This window comes from Crinia signifera, chromosome 4, assembly GCF_055691185.1.
Source record: "Crinia signifera chromosome 4, ASM5569118v1, whole genome shotgun sequence".
NCBI lineage: Eukaryota > Metazoa > Chordata > Amphibia > Anura > Myobatrachidae > Crinia > Crinia signifera.
Window position 1 is genome coordinate 172,778,423 of NC_139220.1, and position 25,192 is coordinate 172,803,614.

Here is a 25,192-nt window from a genome sequence, read left to right on the forward strand (position 1 = left end):
AAGACTATTAATATCACTCAAGACCAGGGCTGGGCAACACTGGCCCTCCAGATGTTGATGAACTACACATCCCAGCATGCCTTGCATCAGTTTCAGCATGGCCACATAGCAAAACTAATGCAAAGCATCCTGGGATGTTTAGTTCATCAACATCTGGAGGGCCGGTGTTGCCCAGCCCTGCTCAAGACTGTCTCACATCACAATCTTCTCTGCTTGTCTGAAAACAAAGGTTTTGTCACTAAATAGAAAGGTCACATCATTACGGATTTAAATATGAATGCCCTCAAAAAGCTAACACTTTAACATGAACAATCTGCAGCAATTGTAGATAGCCGTAGACACTACCTGCCATAGGTCAGAGTGCTTTTAAAACAATTGTTGGGCCAAGTGGTTCGGAATCGACACTGACTCGACTATTGCATAGTGTGTACTCAGCTTAAGTCTATCCAATCAAGACCAGTTCGACAGGTTATACATGCAAACTTTCCAAAGATTGAGTAGCAACATTAGCAAATACTATGCAGCAATTTCCTATTCCAGAACACAATCGGGGAGAAGAAATAACACCATAATTCTACAGGTTTTGTATTCAATTTTATTAATAAAAATGGTTTTGTAGAAATCCAATGACACAAATAAATCTTATATTCAGATGGCTATGCAGTAGTATTTAAGGATGTTAACAGCATGTGTTAGAGTTATGCAAATAAAGGAAATCACCTGTAAATATATTCAAAATAAAAGTTCAAACGTCCCCCATATAATCCCCCCCCCCCCCCCCCCCCCAAACAATGAAAACTGCAACCAAATAAAATACATTTAGACTACCATTTATGTAATGTACAGTAAAAATGTATAAATTAAGCTCTTCCACTCTTAGGGCACATTGTTTTGTATGTTAGATGAGAGTTGAATCACATGCTTTTTACGGGTATCTGTTTTACCATTTCATCCACTAACACATTATTTTGTTAGGAGTTTAGAAATAAAACTGAAATAAGCATCAGTATCTTTTGGAGAGTATTACGCATTTGTCAAAATGCTACATTTTATAGACAAGGCATCTCACTACTTAACACAATTATGCTAGCAAATTCCAGATATCTACAAGTATTTACAATGAATCATTTAAATGTATTAGCTTTCTTAACTTTGTTGGACTTACAATGCGTAGCTTTCTATTTGTGATAGGAACTGTGCTATTCAATAAAGGAGCAATGATTACTGTATCTGGCTTCAACCTATCTTGAGCCAAAGCCAGATGTAGGGCAATCTGTTAAGACATCTCAGGTTAAAGACTACAATTTAAACAAAAAGTGGGCAAGCAAAAATATTATATTGTAACAATGTGATAATGACATACAAATGCAAGTTGGCCAAAAAGAATAAAGAATCAATCCGCTTAACTTCAACCAGGAGAACCTGCAAATTGTGGGCACTTAAACCAAAAACAAGTTTAAGCTCATGCAGGTGCCCCATCCTCTCCACTGCAACATAATGGTTATCCTGCAGCTATGGCACCTATAAAAAGCTTCGGTATCTTGTTACAAAAGGTTTGAAAAACATTAGAGCGGTCTATTTAAAAAAAAAAAAAGTGTAAAAGTCTGCTTGATTAAAAGTAAATGCATGCTTATACAAAGTATTGTTCTCTATTAGTAAACGTGAAACAAATCAGTAATTAAAAAAAAAAAAGTTTGTCAGAGTCACAAGATGTTACTAGTAAAAACTAGTTGTGGCTACAGAATAAACTCAGCGTAGCCACACAGTATTCAGCTGGGTCTGGTTCTTGATACTTGTGTCCATTTTAAGTACTTCTCTAATAGCCATTGTAGCATATGTAGAGGGTGGCAAAGAAAATTCCATCTTCAGTGCGTTGTATTTTCCTTCTGTGAGGCAAGTAAAAAAAAAAAAAAAAGGTTAGCTAGGACAATTCTAGTTGAAAAGTTTTAATTTACATAAATAAAAAGTTGCATTTAGTGTCTTCATAGATAAATCACTCCCAAGTACCGAGATCTCTCCTCTTGCTTTAATGTACAAGTACATGAGTAATGAGAGTTAGCGCTTCAGTAGCTTAAAAAAGTAATAATGTTAATACCACCATTATGGGTCAATAGGATTAGTTGCGAAGGCTCCGCAACTCTCTCCTCTCCACTCATGGCTGCTTCTTGCCCTGGACTAGTAGATTCAGGTACACAGCCCTATGGTACTGCACACAAAAGTAAGCAAGTCTGGTGTAACCGTATATGCTGGATATATATTACATGTACAATAAATGCCATAGAGCAGGAGGTCAGAAGTAAAGAGCCATGTACTATTAGAGCTTGCATACGAAACCACTTGGACAGAGACAAAGTCTGTAGCAACTGGAACAGATAAGCCTGCACGTTATGAAAGGCTTACTTTACTTAAACTTCCTACATGGTTGGATATATTGCGGACTTATCCACCAAAAATTACAAAATCGCATATTGCACATTTCTTTTGGTGGATAGAGGGGGGCTGCTTCCCTACTATCACTACAGCTGTACTAGCTTTCAGGCTATCCCTGGGTCAGGCATCAGCTCTTAAGGCCCCCTTACACTTGTCTGAGGGACAAGTTGGACCTGATTGACTCGAGATTTATCCTACTGTATGTGCAGAAGGAACAATCTCTTGGTTCGACCCAGTGCGCATTGGGTCCTACAGCATCAGGCCCATAAGATTTTGACAGACAGTCATATCAGATTTTGTCAGATAAATTGGCCAAATCCATCTATATTGGGTCAAATCTGCCAAAATCACACAAGTGTAAGGGGCCCTTTACTCTCCACTGTCCCATCACTTTACTCCTCAAAAGGGAGCATTTATTTGGGTGTGTGTTAAGGGGATGCACACCACAGACCATTTATGATTATTAGATAACAGTTTCCTACGTCCCACCCATATGCTCTATATTGTGCTCTACCCCCCAATTTGTCATATGTATTGTTCATCACACCCCTTGGAGGTTCTTGTTCTCACTATGCTCATATAATATAAATATTATTTACATAATGGGATGGATTTGAATTTCAAGGCTGAAAGCAGGGGCCATGTTATTTAGTGCATTTTCTGTTTTTGGGGCCTGATACAGAACTGATCGCTGGGCTGCATATATTCAGAGCCCAGCAATCAGGTAAACCCCGCCAGGGAAAAATCCTGCCTATGTGTCAGGCTACGATTTTATTTGCAGCTGTGCACGTAGCGAGAAATCCATTCACCTGAGCCAGACATGTATATACTACCGCTATGGAAAAAAAAAATACATTGGTGGCCAGCGGCAACGGTAATCTATACATGGCTAGCTTGCGCCAGCCATGTATATGCTACCACCATAAAAAAAAATACATTGGTGGGCAGTGATGCCAGTAATGTATACATTGCTGGCCTATGCCAGCAATGTATATATTACTGGCTAATAATCATTGGTGGCTAGTGTAGAAGACCTTACTGCTGGGCTCTGTGCAGTGGAAGGGAGCAGGGTGGAATGCTGACATGCTGTAGACTCAGCCTGTCACTGCTGTGTGGCTGGGCAGGGGAGCATGATGGGGAGTTTGCAGAGCATACTCGGGGAGCAGGGGCAGGGAGCGGAGCAGTCCACTGGGCTGAAAGTCTGTCAAAGCCACCATCGGTAGGTGTGCTGGTAACCAGCAGATGGCCCACTTTGCTAGCGATGATGCGATTTTGCGCTAAAAATCGACCAGTGGGTATGGGCCTTAAAAAGAAAAAGCACCAAGACTTTAAGTATAAATTTCACAATAGACTAGAGAACTTTATTGCAAATAGAAATTTAAGTGGTTTGGTGCAATGTGGTATTTGATGGCGTGGGTATGCAGTTTATAGACCATGCTGATAGACCATTACTCTCTGGTTAGACAAACTGTTTGCCGAATTGTCTTGGATCAGAGTAGGCTACCAAATGTACAGAAGAAAAAAACAAAAAACACTGCGCTAATTCAGAAAAATATTTAAATATATCCACATTACAATGATTTTTGCATCATCATTCCAAGCTATCTCTGCTACTACCTGTCAAATAGCAGTGGATTTGAAATCCTAGCTCCTCATCTCTGCAGTCTATATTACCCTGTACTTGGCATGTTTATCACATGAAACACAAGCATTATGAACAATTCCTTGAAATCATTTAATAAAGTATAGCGTCCATGGTTATTTTACCCTTTGAGTGACATCATCTGTGAAATATGTGAAAAATATCAGCTAAAGATGCCAGTGGTCCTCACATTTGTTAGATGTTGTTACAAAATGTTTTGTAAAAAAACATATTTACTAGATAAGGTGAATATTACAGGGCATAATGATGTATAAAAAAAATATGTTGCGTGCCAATTTTCACACCAATTTTGACAAATTCACTTGGCACTTAAAGGGTTAACCAACAAATCCCTTCTCCTTTCAATAGAAAACAACTAATTTTGGGAATTAAAAATATATATATTTTTTTATCTTAGCTTCAAAAGGATTTTCACAGTTATCCTCTTCTTTCTCCGCCATTTACTTACTCATGGCCTGTTTAGTTGCTAGCAATGCCAGACTCTGTGCTATCTACTTTACTTTTTTACGATAAAATGGATCTACATTCAGGTTTTATTTCTTATGGGTTAATAGGACATTATAATATTACTGTTATATTGGACCTTGCTGTTCATTAGGATATATATATATATATATATATATATATATATATATATATATATATTATCTCTCTTTCTATATCTATCTATTTCTTTTTTTAAGTTAGAATCTCCAAACTCAAATTCCAGTAGCAGAAAACTATACAAATATCTGTACCTTTGTTGAAGACCGGTAATGGTTTCCCTTCCAGCTTTTCTAGATCGGTACCAACTAAAGAAATCTTCGGGTCATCATATGCAACAACTTCCCTACACAGACAAACATAATTACATATATCATGGAAATATTTTAAGTTCTCTGGGTGCAGTTTGTTATTGAGCTTAACATCTTTCTATAGATAAATACTAAATGACAGCACAAAGTACTAAGACTGCTGGTATTTCTTGCAGGTTCATGTTGTGGATACACAGCAATCCCAAATAAAATGGCAAAAACTAACACCTTAAGACATTTGTTAACAGATTAAAGAACAGTAACAAATATACACAACACAAATTTATATGTTACATACAAGCGTGTTGGTGGTAACAGTAGCAGGGTTGTCTTAAGAGAGGAGGAGGCCCGTGTGCTGCCTCTTCAGCCAGGCCCCCTCCTCTCTGCCCAGAGCAGTATGGGCTGAGCGCTCTAGTGCTCGGTCCCTACTCTCCATGCACGAACCTCTGCTGTGCTATGGAGTTTCAGCACTAGAGCGCTTAGACTCCACTGCGCATGTGCAAGTCGCCAGAAAAATGGCCACCTCACCATTTTTCCCGTTGATTTCTGCAGAATTCCTGCCACGGGACTCCGGAGAGTAAGTATTATCAAAATGGGTGCAAGGTGCATCGTGTGGCCCACCCCAGAATGCAGGTAACAAAGTTAACAAATAAATAGCAGTAGTTATTTATAAGTCATATTAAAACATATGCTTCGTCCATTGCCATAGCGACCGTTCGCTTGTTTGAACCTTTTGTCGATATTGACTTAGTACATGTCGACCTATTGACTGTCTACCTAGACACTGGCAGTGAGCCATACGGATAAAGAGTATAATGGTACATCCTTTGGAGTCAGCAGAAACAACTCCCATATAATAAATGTCAGTAGTAATTTTAACTATCTGGGCGCTACGTATAAAACGCTGTATTTAGTTGCCACAATCCAGCTTATAATGACGACATCTGTACCATGTGCACATCTTCATTCACCACTTGCTAATAGTATTCTGGGCTTATCTTACCTTAAATGTCTTTATCTAAAGTTAAGATATGGGGCAGATGGTTGTAAAGTTTTCCACTTTCCCTCTATGTTACTCTAGGAGTGTTACTTGTGCAGAATGAACAACTATTGAAGGAAGTTTTTTTTTTTTTTTTTAAAGCATCAATTATGAAACATTATCCCTAATTAGTGTTGTCATTGTTTACACCACAGTTTAAGATCTAGACACTTGCCATGTAATTGTTCTGCAGATCATCAGTGTGCATATACCAATGGAGCCATTTTAATCCAGCCTAGTCGCACAATAGAGCAATAAGTACTACAGCTTGGTGTTTGGCATATGGCGTTACAGGATAAGTGCAATATCAGTGATCATCCACCAGATGTCGCTTTTTTAAAATCACCACTGTGCATGCTTCGGATGTCTAATGCAAAGCTATAGCGAATAATACGTATTGCGTGTGTTTAAAATGTCCATTAAAATGCACTATAAGCTCAAGAACTACTTTACTGTACTGTTCAGTATGTTAGACACTTTCTTCCAAAAATACTATTGCATAGATGTGCGTCTTTTTACACTATTTATAGTGGCCTATGGGGCAAGTGAGTACACTGTACTTTCGCTGAGAATTAGGTACGTATGAGTGTGAGATGCTCATGCGTCGCATTCTCGGGAAACGGCGCACCGAGACAGGTCGCTGCGGCACGAAAGCAGCAAAGACAACCATGCATCCATACTCTAGATTACACTTGTGTAAGGGCTCTTCTGTATGTGCGTTTCATTACACTACACTGGTTAAACACAGATTTGCGCTACCGTAGAAATGACATAGTACGAGCAGGTCAGACTCTAGCTCTGAGGGCATTAACAAAATGGCTACCAGGTGTCAGCCAGGGCTTCATGGGAGCCTACATCTCTAGAGCTATTGACGGCATAAGTTACACTTGTGTAAGAGAGAAGAACAGATTATCATTCCAACCAGCAGCTCATTTCCCATATTGGCTTTGGGATTTAGAAGCTCACACAACTTCCCCATTGTCAGTGTTTCAGCTAGCATAATGAATCGCTGCTTAATGCTGGCTCTAGAACTATAATAGGGAGAGATAAAGCTCCTCCCTATGTTCTTGGATGCCAAAACACTGTGCTTAGCGGAATTAATGGGCTCATTATTGTCTATGGGGAAAATGTGTCCACTGTGCACTGTATATCTCTGGTTCTAGGTGTCCTAGAGACTCGAGACGGGTACCATATAAAAAGGAGACTCTTGGCTTGGAGACACTAAGCACAGTCAGTGTTTTGTTTTTTCTCTAATATCTAGAGATATTACTTATAGATGTAGCCATTACAGCACAGTACAATAAAACCTGTTCATGCTACTTAATATGCAAAGTGAATGAATTCACGTTCCATTATAGACTATGGGTAAAATGTGTCCACTTTGCACCCTGATATCTCGGACTCTTGGCTTGCAGAGCGGACTTACTAGTTTATATGACTCCGGGAAGTGGCAAGCAACTGCATGTGGGGTCCCCTCCAATTGTCCGCCCAGATTGCAGGAGTTTTTGGCTTCCTCTGCAGCCAGGGCACCATTGCTGGACTGTGGGGAGGTGAAAGTGAGGAATCCTGCGCTCTGGTCAGCTCCTGGCAGGTGCTCAGTTCTCTGATGCACAGCAGGTGCGCCCAAACCTGGACTGCGGTGCAGGTAAGGGACCAGAGTTGCAGGCTTATCATTGCAGCGCCTGTGTCTATGTCAGCAGCTCGTGTGTGTTTAAAAAGCGTAATGAGACGTATCTTCAGCATTCCCCTTAGACATGTAAAACCTGGGCCATTGCTTGCTCCATAGATGTGGGATTCAACGAAGCCCTGGTTCAGGCCTGGTAGCCATTTTGTTAACCCAATCGATGCTAGAGTCTGGCCTGCTGCGGACAGTATGGTGACTGTATGCTTTTCTCTATCCCCATAACCCCTGTGTGCTTTAAATAGCGTATTGAGATGCACATACAAAATTGCCCATATACAGTATATGCATAACCTATGCAATAGCATCTTCTGAGAAAAAAAGGTCTATATAACATACAGTACTGTACAGTAAAGTAGTATGTATAACTGTATGAATGCTAGACTAAAAACACAGAGAAAAAACAAACAAAACATCACCTACAGAATCAAACCCGGGTCTCAGACCATGGAGATCGGCCCACTTATCCACTAGCCTATGACACCTGGGCCCTTATTCTGATCGGTGCGGCCGGATCCGAATATGCGGCCAGGACCGTGCGTGCGAAACCACGGCTTCCATACGAATCGCCAACTCCGTCCGTACGCGGTAAGAAGCTGGCCGAACGGACCGCACGTGTATTTTTCATGGAATACGCCTCCTCCATCCAAGGGAACCTCCCCCATCATTCGATGGTCGCAGACCATCGAATGCAGGACCGAGTGGTCCACCAGCTCCCGCAACCTCAGACCACACGGACATTTTGGGCGGGCAGCTGACATCCGGCGATGTCATATGTCCGCCCCCTACACGTGTGTCACGACTGCATTACCATACGTACGCCCAGCGTTTGCATGGGAACGCCCATGAAACGCGGGGCGTATGCATATGGTAATGAGCCCAAATAGCCCTTCACGTCCCTCTCCACCCCCTGTTCGGAGTGTTCACATTTCATGCGGGATTTGGCCGTACGCCCCGCTCGCACATGCGCAGAGACGCCTCTGCACATGTGCAGACACAAAACATCGGCGGCACGAACGCACACGGATATTACCGCACCAACCAGAATAAGGGCCCTGGTGAGAACGTAGACTCTGGAGCACAGTTAGCTATGTTGGCTAGGGGACTAGATGCTCCACTTGTACATTACACGGCCCACTTGCCGGAGCTCGTTTTGTACAGTTTTTATACAGTTTAAGCCACAGCACCGTTCGCAGAGAATGAGACGCACAAACGTCTCATACACAAGCGCGTCCCATTCTCGGCGAATGACATGGCTCCATCTGTACTGTATATTAATCCACCCCTAGATTAGTGGAGCATTATAAACCCCATAGTGGGCAATGTGTATTGCATGCCTCAACGCACCTCAGCGCGCTATAAAAGTGGGGAGCCAAAACCCTCGCCTAGGCGAGCTCGTGCAATGGATGAGCATGGCTCCATCAGTATGAGGTGTCAAACTGTAATGACCAACAGGTTTCTTCGTATTAGTCTACCGACGCTGGGTGCACCACAACCAACCAAGTGACTTTGGAACCTCTCAATTGAATTTATAAATCAACATGGTTGGTCTTAGATAACCGATATAATGAATATCATCATTCTGGTCCTGTGCAAATAAAAATGAAAAATCCTTGTCATGACTAAGGGGCAAAACATGTGTGGCCATATCAAAGGGAGAAGTTCACATATGAAAATCTGGTGTGAAGGTTGCCAATTTGTTCTAAATTGGCGGACATTAGGGATCTTTTACAAAGGAAATTAACCTGCACATACTGTAACGCCAAACAAAAAACTGTGAAAATCATCAACACAATGTTGTAACACTGGTTATAATACAATATGTTATATTGGTAAGAAAATAATTAGGAGAATAATAAAAAAAAAAAAAAGGCAAGCTTATCTACACAGTAGGTCTCTTCTCGAGGAGGGCATGGGGCAATTAACCCCTTCCTGACAGAGCTAGTTTTTGCGTTCCTGACAGAGCCATTTTTTTCAAATCTGACATGTCTCACTTAAGTGGGGATAACTTTTTTTTGCTTTTACTTATCCCAGTGATTTTGAGATTGTTTTTTCGTGACACATTGTACTTCAAATTAGTGGTAAATTTGGGTCGATACAGTCTGTGTTTTTTTGTGAAAAATACCAAAATGTCGTGAAAAAATGGAAAATTTAGCGATTTGCAAAATGTTAAATTTTCTGCTTGTGAGACAAATAATCATACCACTCAAAATAGTTAATAACTAACATAGACCATATGTCTACTTTATGTTGCCATCATTATTTCAACTTCCTTTTAATTTTTTTGGACACTAGGAGGCTTCAAATATGAATAGCAAATTCTCAAATTTTCAAGAAAATTTCAAACACTGATTTTTTTAGGGACCAGTTCAGTTCTGATGTGACTTTGAGGGACTTGTATGTGAGACACCCCCATAAATGATGCCATTTCAAAAACTGCACCCCTCACAGTATTCAAAACAGCATTTTGGAAGTTTGTTAACCCTTTAGGTGTTTCACAGGAATTAAAACAAAGTGTAGGTGAAATTTCAAAATTTCATTTTTTTTGCAGATTTGCAAATTTAATACATTTTTCTAAGGAACACAGTACATTTTACTAGAGAAATGTGACTAAAAATTGATTCCCCCAATTCTTTGGTTTTCATAAATATCCTATATGTGGCCCTAGTGTGCACGGTGACCAAACCACAGGCTTCATAATAGAAGGAGCACCTACTTGATTTTGGAGCCTCCTTTTTATGAGATTATTTTTTAGGAACCATGTAGGTTTCTAGGCACCATAAGATGCTAAAAGTTAGGTACCCCCCCACAAGTGACCCCATTTTGCAAACTACACCCTTCAGGGAATTCATCTAGGGGTATAGTGTACATTTCAAACCCCCAGGGGTTTCACCAATTGTGGTACAACTGGGCAGTGAAAATGAAAAAAATTAATTTTTCATTTTCACAGCTCAGTTGTATCAAAATTGGTGAAACCCCTGGGGGTTTGAAATGTACACTATACCCCTTGATGAATTCCCTGAAGGGTGTAGTTTGCAAAATGGGGTCACTTGTGGGGGGGTTCCACTGTATGGGTGTTTTGGGGGTCATTCAACCAGAATCTGTGCTGCAAAATCCAAAAATCACTCCTTCCCTTCTGAGTCCTGCCATGCACCCAACTGGTATTTTTTGGTCACACGTGAGGCATTGCCGTACTCGGGAGAAATTGGGGCACAGATTTTGGGGTGCTTTGTCTCCTTCATTCCTTGTGAAAATGAAAAATTTTGAGCCAGATCTGCATTTTTGTGTAAAAAAATGTAATTTTTTACACAAAAATGCAGTTCTGGCTCAAAATTTTTTATTTTCACAAGGAATGAAGGAGACAAAGCACCCCAAAATCTGTGCCCCAATTTCTCCCGAGTACGGCAATGCCTCACGTGTGACCAAAAAATACCAGTTGGGTGCATGGCAGGACTCAGAAGGGAAGGAGTGATTTTTGGTGGCGGAATGAATGGTGGGTGCTATGTCGCATTAGCAAGACCCCCGAAGCACCAATACAGTGGAACCCCCCCACAAGTGACCCCATTTTGCAAACTACACCCTTCAGGGAATTCATCTAGGGGTATAGTGTACATTTCAAACCCCCAGGGGTTTCACCAATTGTGGTACAACTGGGCAGTGAAAATGAAAAAAATAAATTTTTCATTTTCACAGCTCAGTTGTATCAAAATTGGTGAAACCCCGGGGGGTTTGAAATGTACACTATACCCCTTGATGAATTCCCTGAAGGGTGTAGTTTGCAAAATGGGGTCACTTGTGGGGGGGTTCCACTGTATGGGTGTTTCGGGGGTCATTCAAACAGAATCTGTGCTGCAAAATCCAAAAATCACTCCTTCCCTTCTGAGTCCTGCCATGCACCCAACTGGTATTTTTTGGTCACACATGAGGCATTGCCGTACTCGGGAGAAATTGGGGCACAGATTTTGGGGTGCTTTGTCTCCTTCATTCCTTGTGAAAATGAAAAATTTTGAGCCAGATCTGCATTTTTGTGTAAAAAAATGTAATTTTTTACACAAAAATGCAGTTCTGGCTCAAAATTTTTTATTTTCACAAGGAATGAAGGAGACAAAGCACCCCAAAATCTGTGCCCCAATTTCTCCCGAGTACGGCAATGCCTCACGTGTGACCAAAAAATACCAGTTGGGTGCATGGCAGGACTCAGAAGGGAAGGAGTGATTTTTGGTGGCGGAATGAATGGTGGGTGCTATGTCGCATTAGCAAGAACCCCGAAGCACCAATACAGTGGAACCCCCCCACAAGTGACCCCATTTTAGTCACCAGCTTTGGGAGGGGGGCTGGCGCTGCGGCTGGCGGGGGGGGTGGGAGGGGTGCTGGCGCTGCGGCAGCCGGGTGGGTGGGAGGGGGGCTGCCGGGTGGGAGGGGGCTGGCGATCGGTGGGGTATATACACACACACACACATATACATATATATATATATATATATATATATATATATGTGTATATATGTATATATATATATATATATACATATATATACACACACACATATATATATATATATATATATATATATATATATATATATATATATATGTGTGTGTATATATATATATATATATATATATATATATATATATATATATATATATATATATATTTTCAGTGCATATATTTTATTTTACAACTTTTTCAGCAGCTTGATGCTGCTGCTGCGGGGGGGAGGGGGGAGGAGGGCAGCGCTGCGTGCGCTCCAGACGCTCCGGGGGAGCCGTGGGAGCCGCTGCTGCTGCCGGGTGAGTGCCCGGCGGGTGCGAGGGGTGGGCTGCACATCGGTGGTGATCGGTGCTGTACCTGACAGCACCGATCACCACCGATCCCTGTGTTACCGAGCGGCTTAGCCGCCGGTAACACAGGAAACGCTGTGAATGGCTGTTCAGATTTGAACAGCCAATCACAGCGATCGCCGACCGGGGGGGGCACCCCTGCCCCCCCTGGGCGGCGAGGGGGGATGTCTGCTGTCAGGGACAGCAGACATCACCTAACTGTCACTGCGTCTCTAGACGCAGTGACAGTTAGAAGTCATGACGTACATTTATGCCATGTGTCGGGAAGTACCTCCCGGCCATGACGTAAATGTACGTCAAATGTCGGGAAGGGGTTAAAGACTATCCAAAGCAATTTGTAAATGTTCTAGTACTTGAATTGGATTAGGTCAGCAGTCTGGCTTTCAGTATACAGTATCAATGGGGCAGATGTATTAAGCCTTAACAAGAGATAAATGCAAGGGAGATAAAGAGAGATAAATGTCCAGCCAATCACCTCCAAACTGCCATGTTAAAAAGTCAGTAAGGAGCTGATTGGCTGGACGTTTATCTCTGTATCACACTTGCATTTATCTCTTGTTAAGGCTTAATACATTATTATTATTATTATAATTTTATTTATAAGGCGCCACAAGTGTTTCGCAGCGCCGTACAAAGGAACAATACAGGGAAACAAAACTTGGCATAACATTGAATAAATAACAAAAATACAGTACAAATAAAGAGCGCCACAGATCAATACACATTACAGCTTGGATATAAGTAGTGAGGACTCAATCAACATACAACTAGAGGCTTGAGGCCAATGATGGAGAGGAGTATGCAGACGAAGATGGTCACTGAGTGTTGGAGTAAAGGAGAGCTGTGAGTGAAATGTGAAGAGAAGTGGGCTTTGACAACAGGAGGGAAGAGGGCCCTACTCGGAGGAGCTTACAATCTAGTAGGAAGGGGAGACAGACAGATTACAAGAGGTGCAAGGGAGGGGGTGGTGGTTAGATAGCAGGATGTAAACAGGAAACAGGCAAGGGGTCGGAGAACCAGCTGGTTTATGCAGTGGAAGGGTAAGCTTTGATGAATAGGTGAGTTTTCAGTGCCCGTTTGAAGCTTTGCAAGGTCGGGGAGAGTCTAATGGAGCGAGGGAGTGCGTTCCACTGAAGGGGTGCAGCACGGGCAAAGTCCTGTACTCTAGCATGGGAAGCAGTGATCAGGGTGGAGGAGAGACGACAGTCGTCAGCTGACCGTAGAGGGCGGGAGGGTGTATGAATGGAGATGAGGTTAGAGATATATGGAGCAATGGAATTAGAGATGGCCCTGTATGTGAGTGTGAGGTGTTTGAAGAGGATTCTGTAGGGGAATGGAAGCCAGTGCAGATTTTGTTGAAGGGGAGTAGCAGAATTAGAGCGGCGGGAGAGGAAGATAAGCCTGGCTGCAGCATTGAGGACAGAGACTGTTGCCAGAATCCAGCCATTAGGATGCATGTACTGGAATCCTGACTGCCGAGATGCCTAACTGAGTATTTGGCCAGCGCTAGTGTGCACCTGGGGAATGGGGGTTCAATTTAGGCAATAGTAGGGGGACGTCGGGTTATGGTTGTGGTGAGAGGGGGTTAGGGTAGGCTGCCAAGAGAGTGTGTAAAGTGGCTTGGGACTCGCTCCTTCGGGATGCCAGCATCAGTATTCTGACCGCTGGTCATCTGTATGCATCACCTTTAAATTTACTTTGTCTTATTTGCTTTATAGAACTTTATTTCTAAATGTGTACATTTTTACACTGTAAAGGGTAATAAAAAAATAGGGCATTCCATAAGATAAATGAAAATAAAATCAAGGTAGACTCTCATTAAAAATATCTAAATCAAAAGGATAGGGATACGCAGAAAACATATCTTTATAAATTGGATACATCTCTTTTTTTTATTATATTTTATTAGGCTATATAGATTTTAAATAAGTTTGCATTTCTTAATGGGTTTGTTACTCTCCATCTCTATCTGCTGCTCAAATAACCCCTCCACAGAGTGCTAAGCCTAGACCCCTGCAGTGCTGCATAATCTTCATTTAAAATAATCGGCCAATGTGTACGCTACGAACGATGCATGTTCCCATACGTTAACAACCCCCTCCCACCCCACCTATATAAAACAATTGATAACCCATAAGTAGCTTTAGGTCCTTTAACCCTTTATGACCAACTGCATGCCACTGATGTATCCCAATGAGGAGAGTGATAAGGTAGAAGAATGAGGTCATAAGTGAATTAATTTTTTTAAGTACGTAACAAAAGAAAACATTACATACCAGCTAACGTCTTGAGGTCGTATCAGAATTTTTCTGTAAGCTCCAGCTAACGAATAGTCTTTTACTCTATGTCTCATGTTATTTATGTCAAGTTTGTCGACTGCAAGCATTTCTTCATAAGCTGCAGCAACTTAAAAGAAAATATAAAAAATAAACAGAATATTGCAATTTCCACATAGAAACCATAAAATAAAATGTTTCTTACACACTATAAACAAAAATGTACTGTACATAAAACTGCTGGGCTCAACCTATGATCTACCATCACTGCATGAAGAAACACACACAAATCATTTTCAATGTTTCAGTGCACTTTATTATAGCACCTTCAGCAGAGACAGCACTTACTAAAAATGTGCTGAATCTTTAAAGAGGTTATACGTGTGCTGAGTCTTCTATACAGTCTGGAGTGCCGCCATCTTTGGTATATGCTATAAAAATTAACGGAGCTGAATTGAACTCATGATTCTTTAGGGAAGTTAACCTACTTTAACATAATTTAAAAAAAAGGAAACCGAAAAGAGTTAGCCAAAAAAGTGAACCAAAAACTTAGACAAAATGAATTCAAGGAAATTCAGACAATTACTGTCAAATTTTTGGATTTATAGCATTAAGGAAAAATGGACCTAGCAGAATGTGAATGACTTGCACATTCCATTTGTAAAATAGTTTCCGAGCCATTTAATATAACATGAGAAAGTTTAAACTTCATGTCAGTGGTTCCCAACCCTGGTCCTCAAGTACCCCCCCCAACAGTGCATGTTTTGCAGGTCTCCACACAGAATCACAGGTGAGATAATTAGCTCCACCTGTGGATCTTTTCAAATGTACCTGAATAATAAGTGCACCTGTCGTGTGACCTGGAAAACATGCACTGTTGGGGGTACTTGAGGACCAGGGTTGGGAACCACTGCTTGATGTGATACAGAGCAGTTTAGAGCTATAGGTGAGTGATCCAACATTTATAGATTAATTATGGATGTGAAAGGGCAAACAGTGCTTTCTTAGTCATATACGAAAAACAGGTTTTCCACTTCTAGGACCATCGCCTTCACCAGAGGGTCACAGGGAACTCATCATCTGAAGTTTTAAAGTGTGCGTGGAGGATGTGCCACACTCGCCCTCCGTGGCTTAGTAGCTAGTCTGTTTACTAATAATTGTAATGAAAAAAAAAAAAAAACACCCCAACAATCAAAGTCTCCTGATGCTTTGACTTCAAAACCAATTATAGGAACGGTTTATCCAAGATGTCTTATTAAGAAAGTAAAGCATTTCCACTTACGTTTGTGCTTAGGATAGATGACATCAAAGCCTGGCAGTGGCATTACTACATCATGAATGCTGTAACAGTCAACATAATTTTCATCTACCACAATTGCAGTGGCTGCATATAAACAAAACACAAATTGGTCATCATTAAGCCATATAAAAAAAAAAATAAAAAAATAAAAAAATGGTACTTATGTACTAACTGGGCTGCCGATTTTGAAATCAGGTCCATCGCATCGCATCCGACCATATCGCATGCGATGCGATGCGATGGACCCGATTTTTCCATAGGATTCAATGTTAAAATGGACTGAGTCCATTTTAACATGGAATTCAATGGGAAAAGGGGTCCTTTTCATACCCCTACTATCCAAGTGGGCATGATGTTGGATATAAACCTGTGGCGAGCGTAGCGAGCCACAAGCGTAGCGAGCCCCGCGAGGGGACACAGAATACCGTCCGCTCGCCACGCTTCGGGCTCGGTTTATATCCAACTCCATGCCCACTTGGATAGTAGGGGTATGAAAAGGACCCCTTTTTCCCATTGAATTCCATGTTAAAATGGACTCAGTCCATTTTAACATTGAATCCTATGGAAAAATCGGGTCATCGCATCGCATCTCATTGTATGCCTTAAGTTAAGGCATACAATCAAAAAAATCGGCAGCCCAGATAATACAGAAGTACCAATAAATAAATAAATAAAGGTACTTATGTAGTAACTGGGCTGCCGATTTTGAAATCGGGTCCATCGCATCGCATCGCACCCGACCAAATCGCATGCGATGCGATGGACCCGATTTTTCCATAGGATTCAATGTTAAAATGGACCGAGTCCATTTTAACATGGAATTCAATGGGAAAAAGGGGTCCTTTTCATACCCCTACTATCCAAGTGGGCATGGAGTTGGATATAAACCTGTGGCGAGCGTAGCGAGCCACCGAGCCCGAAGCGTGGCGAGCGTAGCGAGCCCCGCGAGGGGACACAGAATACCGTCCGCTCGCCACGCTTCGGGCTCGGTGGCTCGCTACGCTCGCCACAGGTTTATATCCAACTCCATGCCCACTTGGATAGTAGGGGTATGAAAATGACCCCTTTTTCCCATTGAATTTCATGTTAAAATGGACTCAGTCCATTTTAACATTGAATCCTATGGAAAAATCGGGTCATCGCATCGCATCGTATGCGATGCGATGCGATATCGCATCGCATCTGATTGTATGCCTTAACTTAAGGCATACAATCAAAAAATCGGCAGCCCAGATACTACATAAGTACCTAAATAAATATATATATATATATATATATATATATATATATATATATATATATATATTTTTTTTTTTTTTTTTGTTTTTATTGCATAAATCGATCATTGAACAACATTGTATAATGCATACATTTTCAATTTTCTCTTTCCATATAATCAGTAACGATTACTTCTATGGAGTTAATATTTATATAATGAAGGATTTGAATATTTATGAATTGTCAGCAATAATAGATGTATAATAATAAATGTATAATAATGTATATACAAGGAATACATTGTCTAGATATACAATAAATCAATAATTTCTTGTAAATACAGGTTCCATATAAACAATCTTCAACAAGCAAGAGTAAAGATAGAAATCAGTGTGTGTGTGCGTTTTTTTATTATGAAGAGAAAAGATTCTAATATTCTATCAATGTGTATACCATGGTGTTCACAAACAATGAAAAAAATAAAAAGGGGAAAAAAATAAAACAAAACTTAACAAGGAGGGGGGGGGGGGGGGTGGTAGAGGAGGAGGCCATGCGTATCCGGGAAGACTCCCCCACGTTACTATTGAGCAGTTGGTGGATCTTGTAAAAGCAGTCTGGTCTCATACCAGAGAGTTGTGTGAAAGAACTTATGTATTGGTCTTTTGGTTTCCATTGGCAATGTGTCTATATAGCTTTCCCACACCTAGAAAAAAAAGTTTTGTATTGGTTTCCTTATGGAGGGTTGTTTCGGTCCATTCTAGTTTGAATATTTAAAATAATTTCTCTTTAAACATAAAGAGTGAGGGAGGTGTGGCAGATATCCACTGCTGCAATATACATTTCCTCACCACCAAAGAAACATACAACAGCTTCTTACACCCGACAAAAATCTTTGGAGTGGCTGGCAAAAATCCCAAAATGGCCCATTCTGGAGTGAATAATAACTAATTCACCAGATGATCAATTGCAAATTGTCAAACTGCCAACCAAAATCTTTGGATAGCTGTACATTCCCATAAACAGTGATATGAATTTGCATCAGAATGGCTACACTTGGGGCATGTTAAAGAATTGGTTAAGGCCATCAAGTTACAAGGGTGAGGAGACAAATATCCCCTATAAAATATATATATATATATATATATATATATATATATATATATATATATAAAATCATCTTTGTAAGACCTAGTAACCTAAATTTAAAAAAGCTTTATGAAGTTGGTTATCCAAATCAGCATCACTTAGAAATGTTATTACCTTATTGGTATAATGTTTAGCCTGCAGAAAAGCTAGATTACACGGAGGCAAAAAATCATTTTGGGATTTTGCATGGACATAAGTGAATGTTTTTCTTCTTTCTTGATTTGCGAATTGTCTAACAAAGCACAATCCTTGGGAGCACCATGATCAAAATGGTTGAGCTGCCATGCCATGTTGGAAATGAACATTGCCTAAAAAGGGAAGATGTGAAGAATATAAAAGTATGTAGTTTAGCTTTATTACGTATCGTATGCCATGTAGACATAAGGAGAGGATTATCTTGTACTTGTTGAGGGAGCGCATATTTAGGCAGATGCAAAAGACATGTTAAATTGAGAGTAGGGAGAAGCTGCTGTTCCAATGTATAATTAGCATATTGGTCTTTATGTTGGAGACAGTGCTTAATGTATCTACATATGGCTGCCTGATTGTTTAGTTTAATATTAGGAAAATTGATCCCCCGTCCATTCTAGATCTTTGCAGTATTTTTAAAATAATCCTTGGCATTTTTTTTGACCATATGAAATTTATGAAAAGGTCCGTAATTTTTTTTTGTCTGATTATGGGCCAGATGTATCAAGCTTTAAAAAGTGATACAATGGAGAGTGATAAACAGCCAGCCAATCAGCTCCTACCTGTCATGTCACAGGATGGGTTTGAAAAATAACAGGTAGAAGTTGATTGGCTGGCTGTTTATCACTTTCCATTTTATCACTTTTGAAGCTTGATACATCTGGCCCGAAGTGAGAAGTGGAAGAATTTTTGCTCCTAGCAGGACCATCCAGTATTGAAGGTGGTGTGGTAAAGGGTCTAACGCTAGGTTAAATAACAAAGGTGATAATGGGCAGCCTTGCCATGCTCCTCGCTGCATTATAAAGGGTTTGCCTAAAAGACCATTGACCAATAGCCTAGTAGAAGGTTCATGGTACAAATATTTAATTAAGTTTATAAAGGAAAGACCAAAACACCTATATTCCAAGATCATGAAAAGATATTCCCATAGAATTTTGTTGAAGGCCTTTTTCGGCATCTAAACTCAATACAGTAGACATGTTCGTTTCATTTGATGATGAATCTATAATTTTATATTTTCAAAAATAAATTTTTTAATATGGATGAAATAGATAAAAAAAATGTGCCACAGTAGACCTTTTATCCACTGGGTTCTAATTCTGGTGTCTTCTCAGATATAGAGTTTACATTTGATATACACAATTTAATCCCTTTTTGTGACTATGGTAATACGATTTGTTTATACATAACACTGTACACTATTTAAGGAGTTTCTCATGTTTCATACATATGGCATTTCCACCATAACTGACCCAAAGAAACACACAAAGATGAGCTTGCCTATACTTTGCTCTGGTATGAGCACACTTTATTAGTTGCTTAAAGTTTTTTCCCAACGGACCACCCACCTGGTGTAGGTATCACAGCTCTTCCTCTACACCCTTATATTTTGAGTGTCTCCACACACTCTGTTCATGGAAGAAAAAAACACAATTAGGGGGAATGCTATAGGATGCCATGGGACTCTCTCTTAAGCTGGCCACACACTTTTTGCCAGATTCCAACACATTGGGATGTGAAATCGGGTGTATGTGTGCAAATCACATGTGTTTTCAATCTGATGCACGGGCCTGTGCACATCGAATAAGAGCACCTAGATCGCATGCAATATACCGCATGCAAAAAAGCACACATACTCCCAGGGCAGTTCAAGGGGAATCAGCTGCAGCTTCTTCCCTCTGAGAAGTGGCAGTGATGTATTGGGGCCATTAGAAAAAGAATTATTAGTTCATATAAACCACTATTTTCTTCTTCTTTGCTCCACCATGGCAGCCATAACGCTGGGATGTGCCAAATCAAAATATAGAAAGAGCAAGACCTCTGGGTATATGTTGAGAAATATTCTCTACTGTATTGGTGGCCTGATCTACCACCCAGGATTTTGACTTTATGGATGCAACGGTCTGCATCCTGTTGGAATTCTCACTACAGGGACTCGTACCAAACACCTTTAAAGGAATGGTTGTTCTAGTAAAGTATTCTGCACCTGTGGCAACCACACTAGGCACTGCACACCAATTGAGAAACTATTCATCCTTCACCAGACACGTGCTCAATTCTAGGAAGACTGCCCTGTTAATCCAAATGCTGTACCTTCTTAATCATAATCTCCTTCATGACCTTGTGTGTGTATATATAAATATATATATATATATATAACCCAATAATCCTCTACGCGCTATGTATGCAAATCCAATTGAGAATCTGTAGCAATTGCATATTCTGCATAATATATATATATATATTTTACACACACACACACACACACACACACACACACACCTTAGCAAATACACTGAAGTAGTGTATGAAAATCCATTGCTTGTAGTGCCTAGAATATTCAGTAGAGCAGGTCTATAGTCCCCATGGCAAAGGTATCTCTGTATGTATAAAAAAAGCTGGAGCTGGAATCTGGTCATGGATAAAATTGCCTTCTCCTAAGGATGGCTTTAGCCTACAGTGGTCTATGGGCTACTAGAACTAGAGATTTTACCAGAGAGGGATCCTCTGAACCCCACTTAGTCTTTCCCAGATAATGCATTTTCTGTCCGAAAACTGCACATGCATTTGTGGACACGAACCAGGAAGCAGAAAGTGAACCATCACTTTGCATCCAGTTTATCAACAGAAAGGGATTTATTAGGGCATGTGTCCTGGCAAGAGCACAATGCTAAATCCACTATTTGTTTTCACTTTTTGAGTTTAGGCAAAAATGCATTAGGTCAGTTCAAAATGTCCTCCACTATTTTAGTAACCGATATCCATAAAAAAAAACAAATAAAAAAAACAACAACCCATACTAAAAATACACATAGGTAGTTTGTTTGCGATTTTAAAAGAATGTTTTAAAGAGCGGAGGGAAGTAAAGCGATAAAAGGAACTGTCAAATAAACCACACACAAATAAGAGATTTAAAAAAGGCAAATGAAAACAATTGATAGCGTCTAGGGGCTAAAAATGCTTCTCCTATACCTTACATTCATTAACAAATACAAGCATTACCTCCTTTGAGTACAAGGTCCCCGGGAACAACTTTAAGCCCATATTCGTCAATCCTCTTGCTCACCATATTATTCCACACATAACTCTGATAACTGTGGATATACATTAGTCGGTTGTTCCTAGGTATCTAAAATCAAGAAGATTAGGTTTTAAATATTTTACATATTTCCTTGTCCCCCAATATGGATATCAAACAGCTGTAGCTCAAATTAAAAAATGTAGTCTCTTCATTTCTAGGATTACAAGTTTTACAATATTTTCAGAAAGTAAAAGGGATTATTGTACTGTATGTATTGTATCATATCATTTTTCATTCATCCCTCGCAGAATGCCAGACACATAGTGAACAGCCCAAGGGACATAGTGTTAGATCAGGGCTGGGCAACACCGGCCCTCCAGATGTTAGTGAACTACACATCCCAGGATGCTTTGCATTAGTTTTGCATTGTGGCCATGCTTAAACTGATGCAAGGCATGCTGGGATGTGTAGTTCATCAACATCTGGAGGCCGGTGTTGCCCAGCCCTGTGTTAGATGCACTGTATGTTCAAAATTGTGAAGTATTGAACCGGTTGCTTTGTGCTTCAGAGACCATTTGGCTGCAGGGCACAGCTGTTCAGCAAAGCCCTCATGTTGTGTTGTTTAGTACAGGTACACCACCGATTTTCCGGCATCATCGGTTCCAGTGCCGTTCCGGATTATCGATTTTTCCGGATTATCGAAGGTTTCATGGATGACTAGTTTTTTAGTGATTTAACACCTTCATCACATTTCTAAAGCAATAATTAGTAAAGTATATGCAACAGCATAATATTAATGAATGAATAAACACAGTAGAGTATGCAAAACTGTTTATTACAGTGTAGTACGTGCTGTACAACCAAATCAGGTATCAGGTACATTTTGAACAAACACAGTAAGGGCCTTATTCAAGTTCACTCTTTCTGACAAAATGCTTCTTAGATGGACAGAACCATGTGCACTGCAGGTGGGGCAGATGTAACATGTGCATAGAGAATTATGTTTGGGTGAGGTTTTACTTCAATATGAGATCTATATTGTATTGTAAAAATAAAGCAGTCAGTATCTTCCCTGCACAGAAACAAAATAACTCACATAATTCTCTATGCACATGTTACATCTGCCCCACCTGCAGTGCACATGGTTCTGTCCATCTAAGAAGGATTTTGTCAGAAAGAGTGAACTTGAATAAGGCCCAAAGTGCAGTATGAATTAAAGTCACTACAGGTACAGTACCTGTACTCTAAACCTCCTACAGCATAACAGTAACTGTAACCCCCCTGCAGCCAAACATCCACTACACCATATGAACGTACCTCCACAGCTGAACTCTAAACCTTCCACAGCCCACCTCTAAACCTTCCACAGCCCACCTCTTATCACTTACTGCAAACCTTCCACACTTTCTGTAAACCTTCCACAGCCCACCTCTAAACCTTCCACAGACCACCTCTTATCACTTACTGCAAACCTTCCACACTTTCTGTAAACCTTCCCCACAGCCCACCTCTAAACCTTCCACAGCCCACCTCTAAACCTTCCACAGCCCACCTCTTATCACTTACTGCAAACCTTCCACACTTTCTCTAAACCTTCCCCACAGCCCACCTCTAAACCTTCCACAGCCCACCTCTTATCACTTACTGCAAACCTTCCACACTTTCTGGTAACCTTCCACAGCTCACCTCTAAACCTTCCACAGCCCACCTCTAAACCTTCCACAGCCCAACTCTAAATCTTCCACAGCCCAACTCGTATAACTAACTGAAAACCTCCCACAGTCCAAATCCCCCTCCAACCTATTCATCATCTTGGACTTGAAGTATTTCAGGTGGGACAGTCGCATCTGGGATGCCTGGGGAACAGGGACCTGTTGTAGAAGTTAAAGGAATCGGAGATGCTACAGTACTGGTTCTGCTCAGAGGCACATTCTTACATAGCTTCTTAAACACGACATCAAGTTGAGGTTGTTTCATAAGTTTTGACCTTTCCCTGTACAGTTTTTCTTTCATCAATTGAAAATGCATTAGTTCTTGTGCTGTCACAAAGTTACGTTGTTCTAGTCCTTTGATTAGCTCACTTGTCATCTCAATCAGTTTGTCAATACTAGTGGGGATTTCAATTACATCCTCTTCACTCCCACCATCATCACTTTCAATGATTTTTTCAGGATTCAAAACCATATCTATTATTTCAGAGTCAGTACAGTGACATACAACAGGTATTTCAACGTCAACCTCCATCCACTCTGCTAGGTTTTCTTCGTTCAGCCTACTTGATAGATCGTTGGCAGCAGTTCCAGTACCTGTACATCTTTTTGCATATTCAAGTAAATCAAGAACACATTCTTTATCATGTGCTCCACGAAATCCCGTGAAGGCAATACTTTGATCTTCATCAGGTGCATTTTCAAACACCATGGCAGGCCACAACTTATGCCATCCATTCTTTAGTGTTAATGAATTTACATTCTCCCAAGCACTAGCAACAAACCAAAGAACATCTTTCATGTTAAAGTCTTTGATAAATGACTGAATAGGCTTTCCTGAATTCACCACATCTAGCATGTGTTTCATGAAAAGTGTGCGATACTTGGCCTTCATAGAGCGCAATATTCCTTGATCTTGTGGTTGGATAAGCGATGTACAGTTTGGTGGTAAGTATGCTGTAAAAACATTATTTTTGCGCAGCAGATCAGCACTAGGGTGAGCTGAACAGTTGTCCAGGAGAAGAAGAATTTTGCAGTCCTCTGCTAGGCCTACAGATGTGCAGTGTGCTCTGGCTTCTGCCACAAAATACTTTGTAAACCACTCTAGCATTAACTCAGTAGTAATCCATCCATTTTTATTTGCGCGATAAATTACAGGATACACTTTAACACCTTTTAAAGCCCATGGGCATTTACTTTTTCCGATCACTAGTGGCTTACATCGGTGAGTTCCAGCAGCATTGGAGCAGCCTAAGACAGTAACTCTGTCCTTAGATTGTTTAAACCCTGTGGGGGCTTCTTCATCCTCCATTGATAAGGTTTTCCTAGGAGTGCATCTCCAATAAAGTGCAGTTTCATCCGCATTATAAACTTGCTGGGGGGTGAGGTTTTTGTCAGACACAAGCTTTGCAAACTCAACCACATACTCTTCAGCTGCTTCATGGTCTGCAGACCGTTTTTCTCCACACACTTTACGCATCAAAATTCCGTGACGTGTCTTAAACCTATGCAGCCATCCTTCACTGTAATCACACTCATAGTCAAGGTTTAGTGCTTTATGGAACAACTTAGCTTGTTCCTGTACCATGATGCCCGACAAGTCTACACCATCACTCCGACGTTGTCGAAACCATTCCAGCAACACTCGATCATGCTCAGTGCTTTTACCAGTTTTCATAGTTTTGCGAATGCTCATTTGCTTCTTCGATTCACTTTCTGCAAAGAACTGCAATATTTTCTCCCTTTGCTTTTTGATGTCATACACTGTTGAGGAACCAAGACTGTATGTATCACACAGCTTCTTCACTGACACACCACGGTCAAGTTTTTGTAATATCTCAACTTTTGCCTGCACCGATATAGACTTGTGTTTACGCTTT

General features: G+C 40.6%; 1 protein-coding gene across 3 annotated transcripts in view; it reads right to left on the reverse strand.

Annotated features, from left to right (window-relative positions):
• Nucleotides 1–772: 772 nt before the first annotated feature.
• PUS7 (pseudouridine synthase 7) overlaps nt 773–25,192 on the reverse strand; it is a 70,802-nt gene continuing 46,382 nt past the window's right edge. For 2 of the 3 annotated variants that reach the window (XM_083183007.1, XM_083183008.1), the window contains 5 exons: nt 21,585–21,711; nt 16,011–16,112; nt 14,729–14,858; nt 4,831–4,922; nt 773–1,886 (listed from right to left, as the gene is read on the reverse strand). In XM_083183007.1, coding sequence (XP_083039133.1) covers nt 1,750–1,886; nt 4,831–4,922; nt 14,729–14,858; nt 16,011–16,112; nt 21,585–21,711 — 588 coding nt within the window. In that variant the 3' untranslated portion in view covers nt 773–1,749. Of the gene's footprint in view, nt 1,887–4,830; nt 4,923–14,728; nt 14,859–16,010; nt 16,113–18,506; nt 18,701–21,584; nt 21,712–25,192 lie in introns of those variants that run through there. The other variant, XR_014473445.1, reaches the window with a different exon arrangement.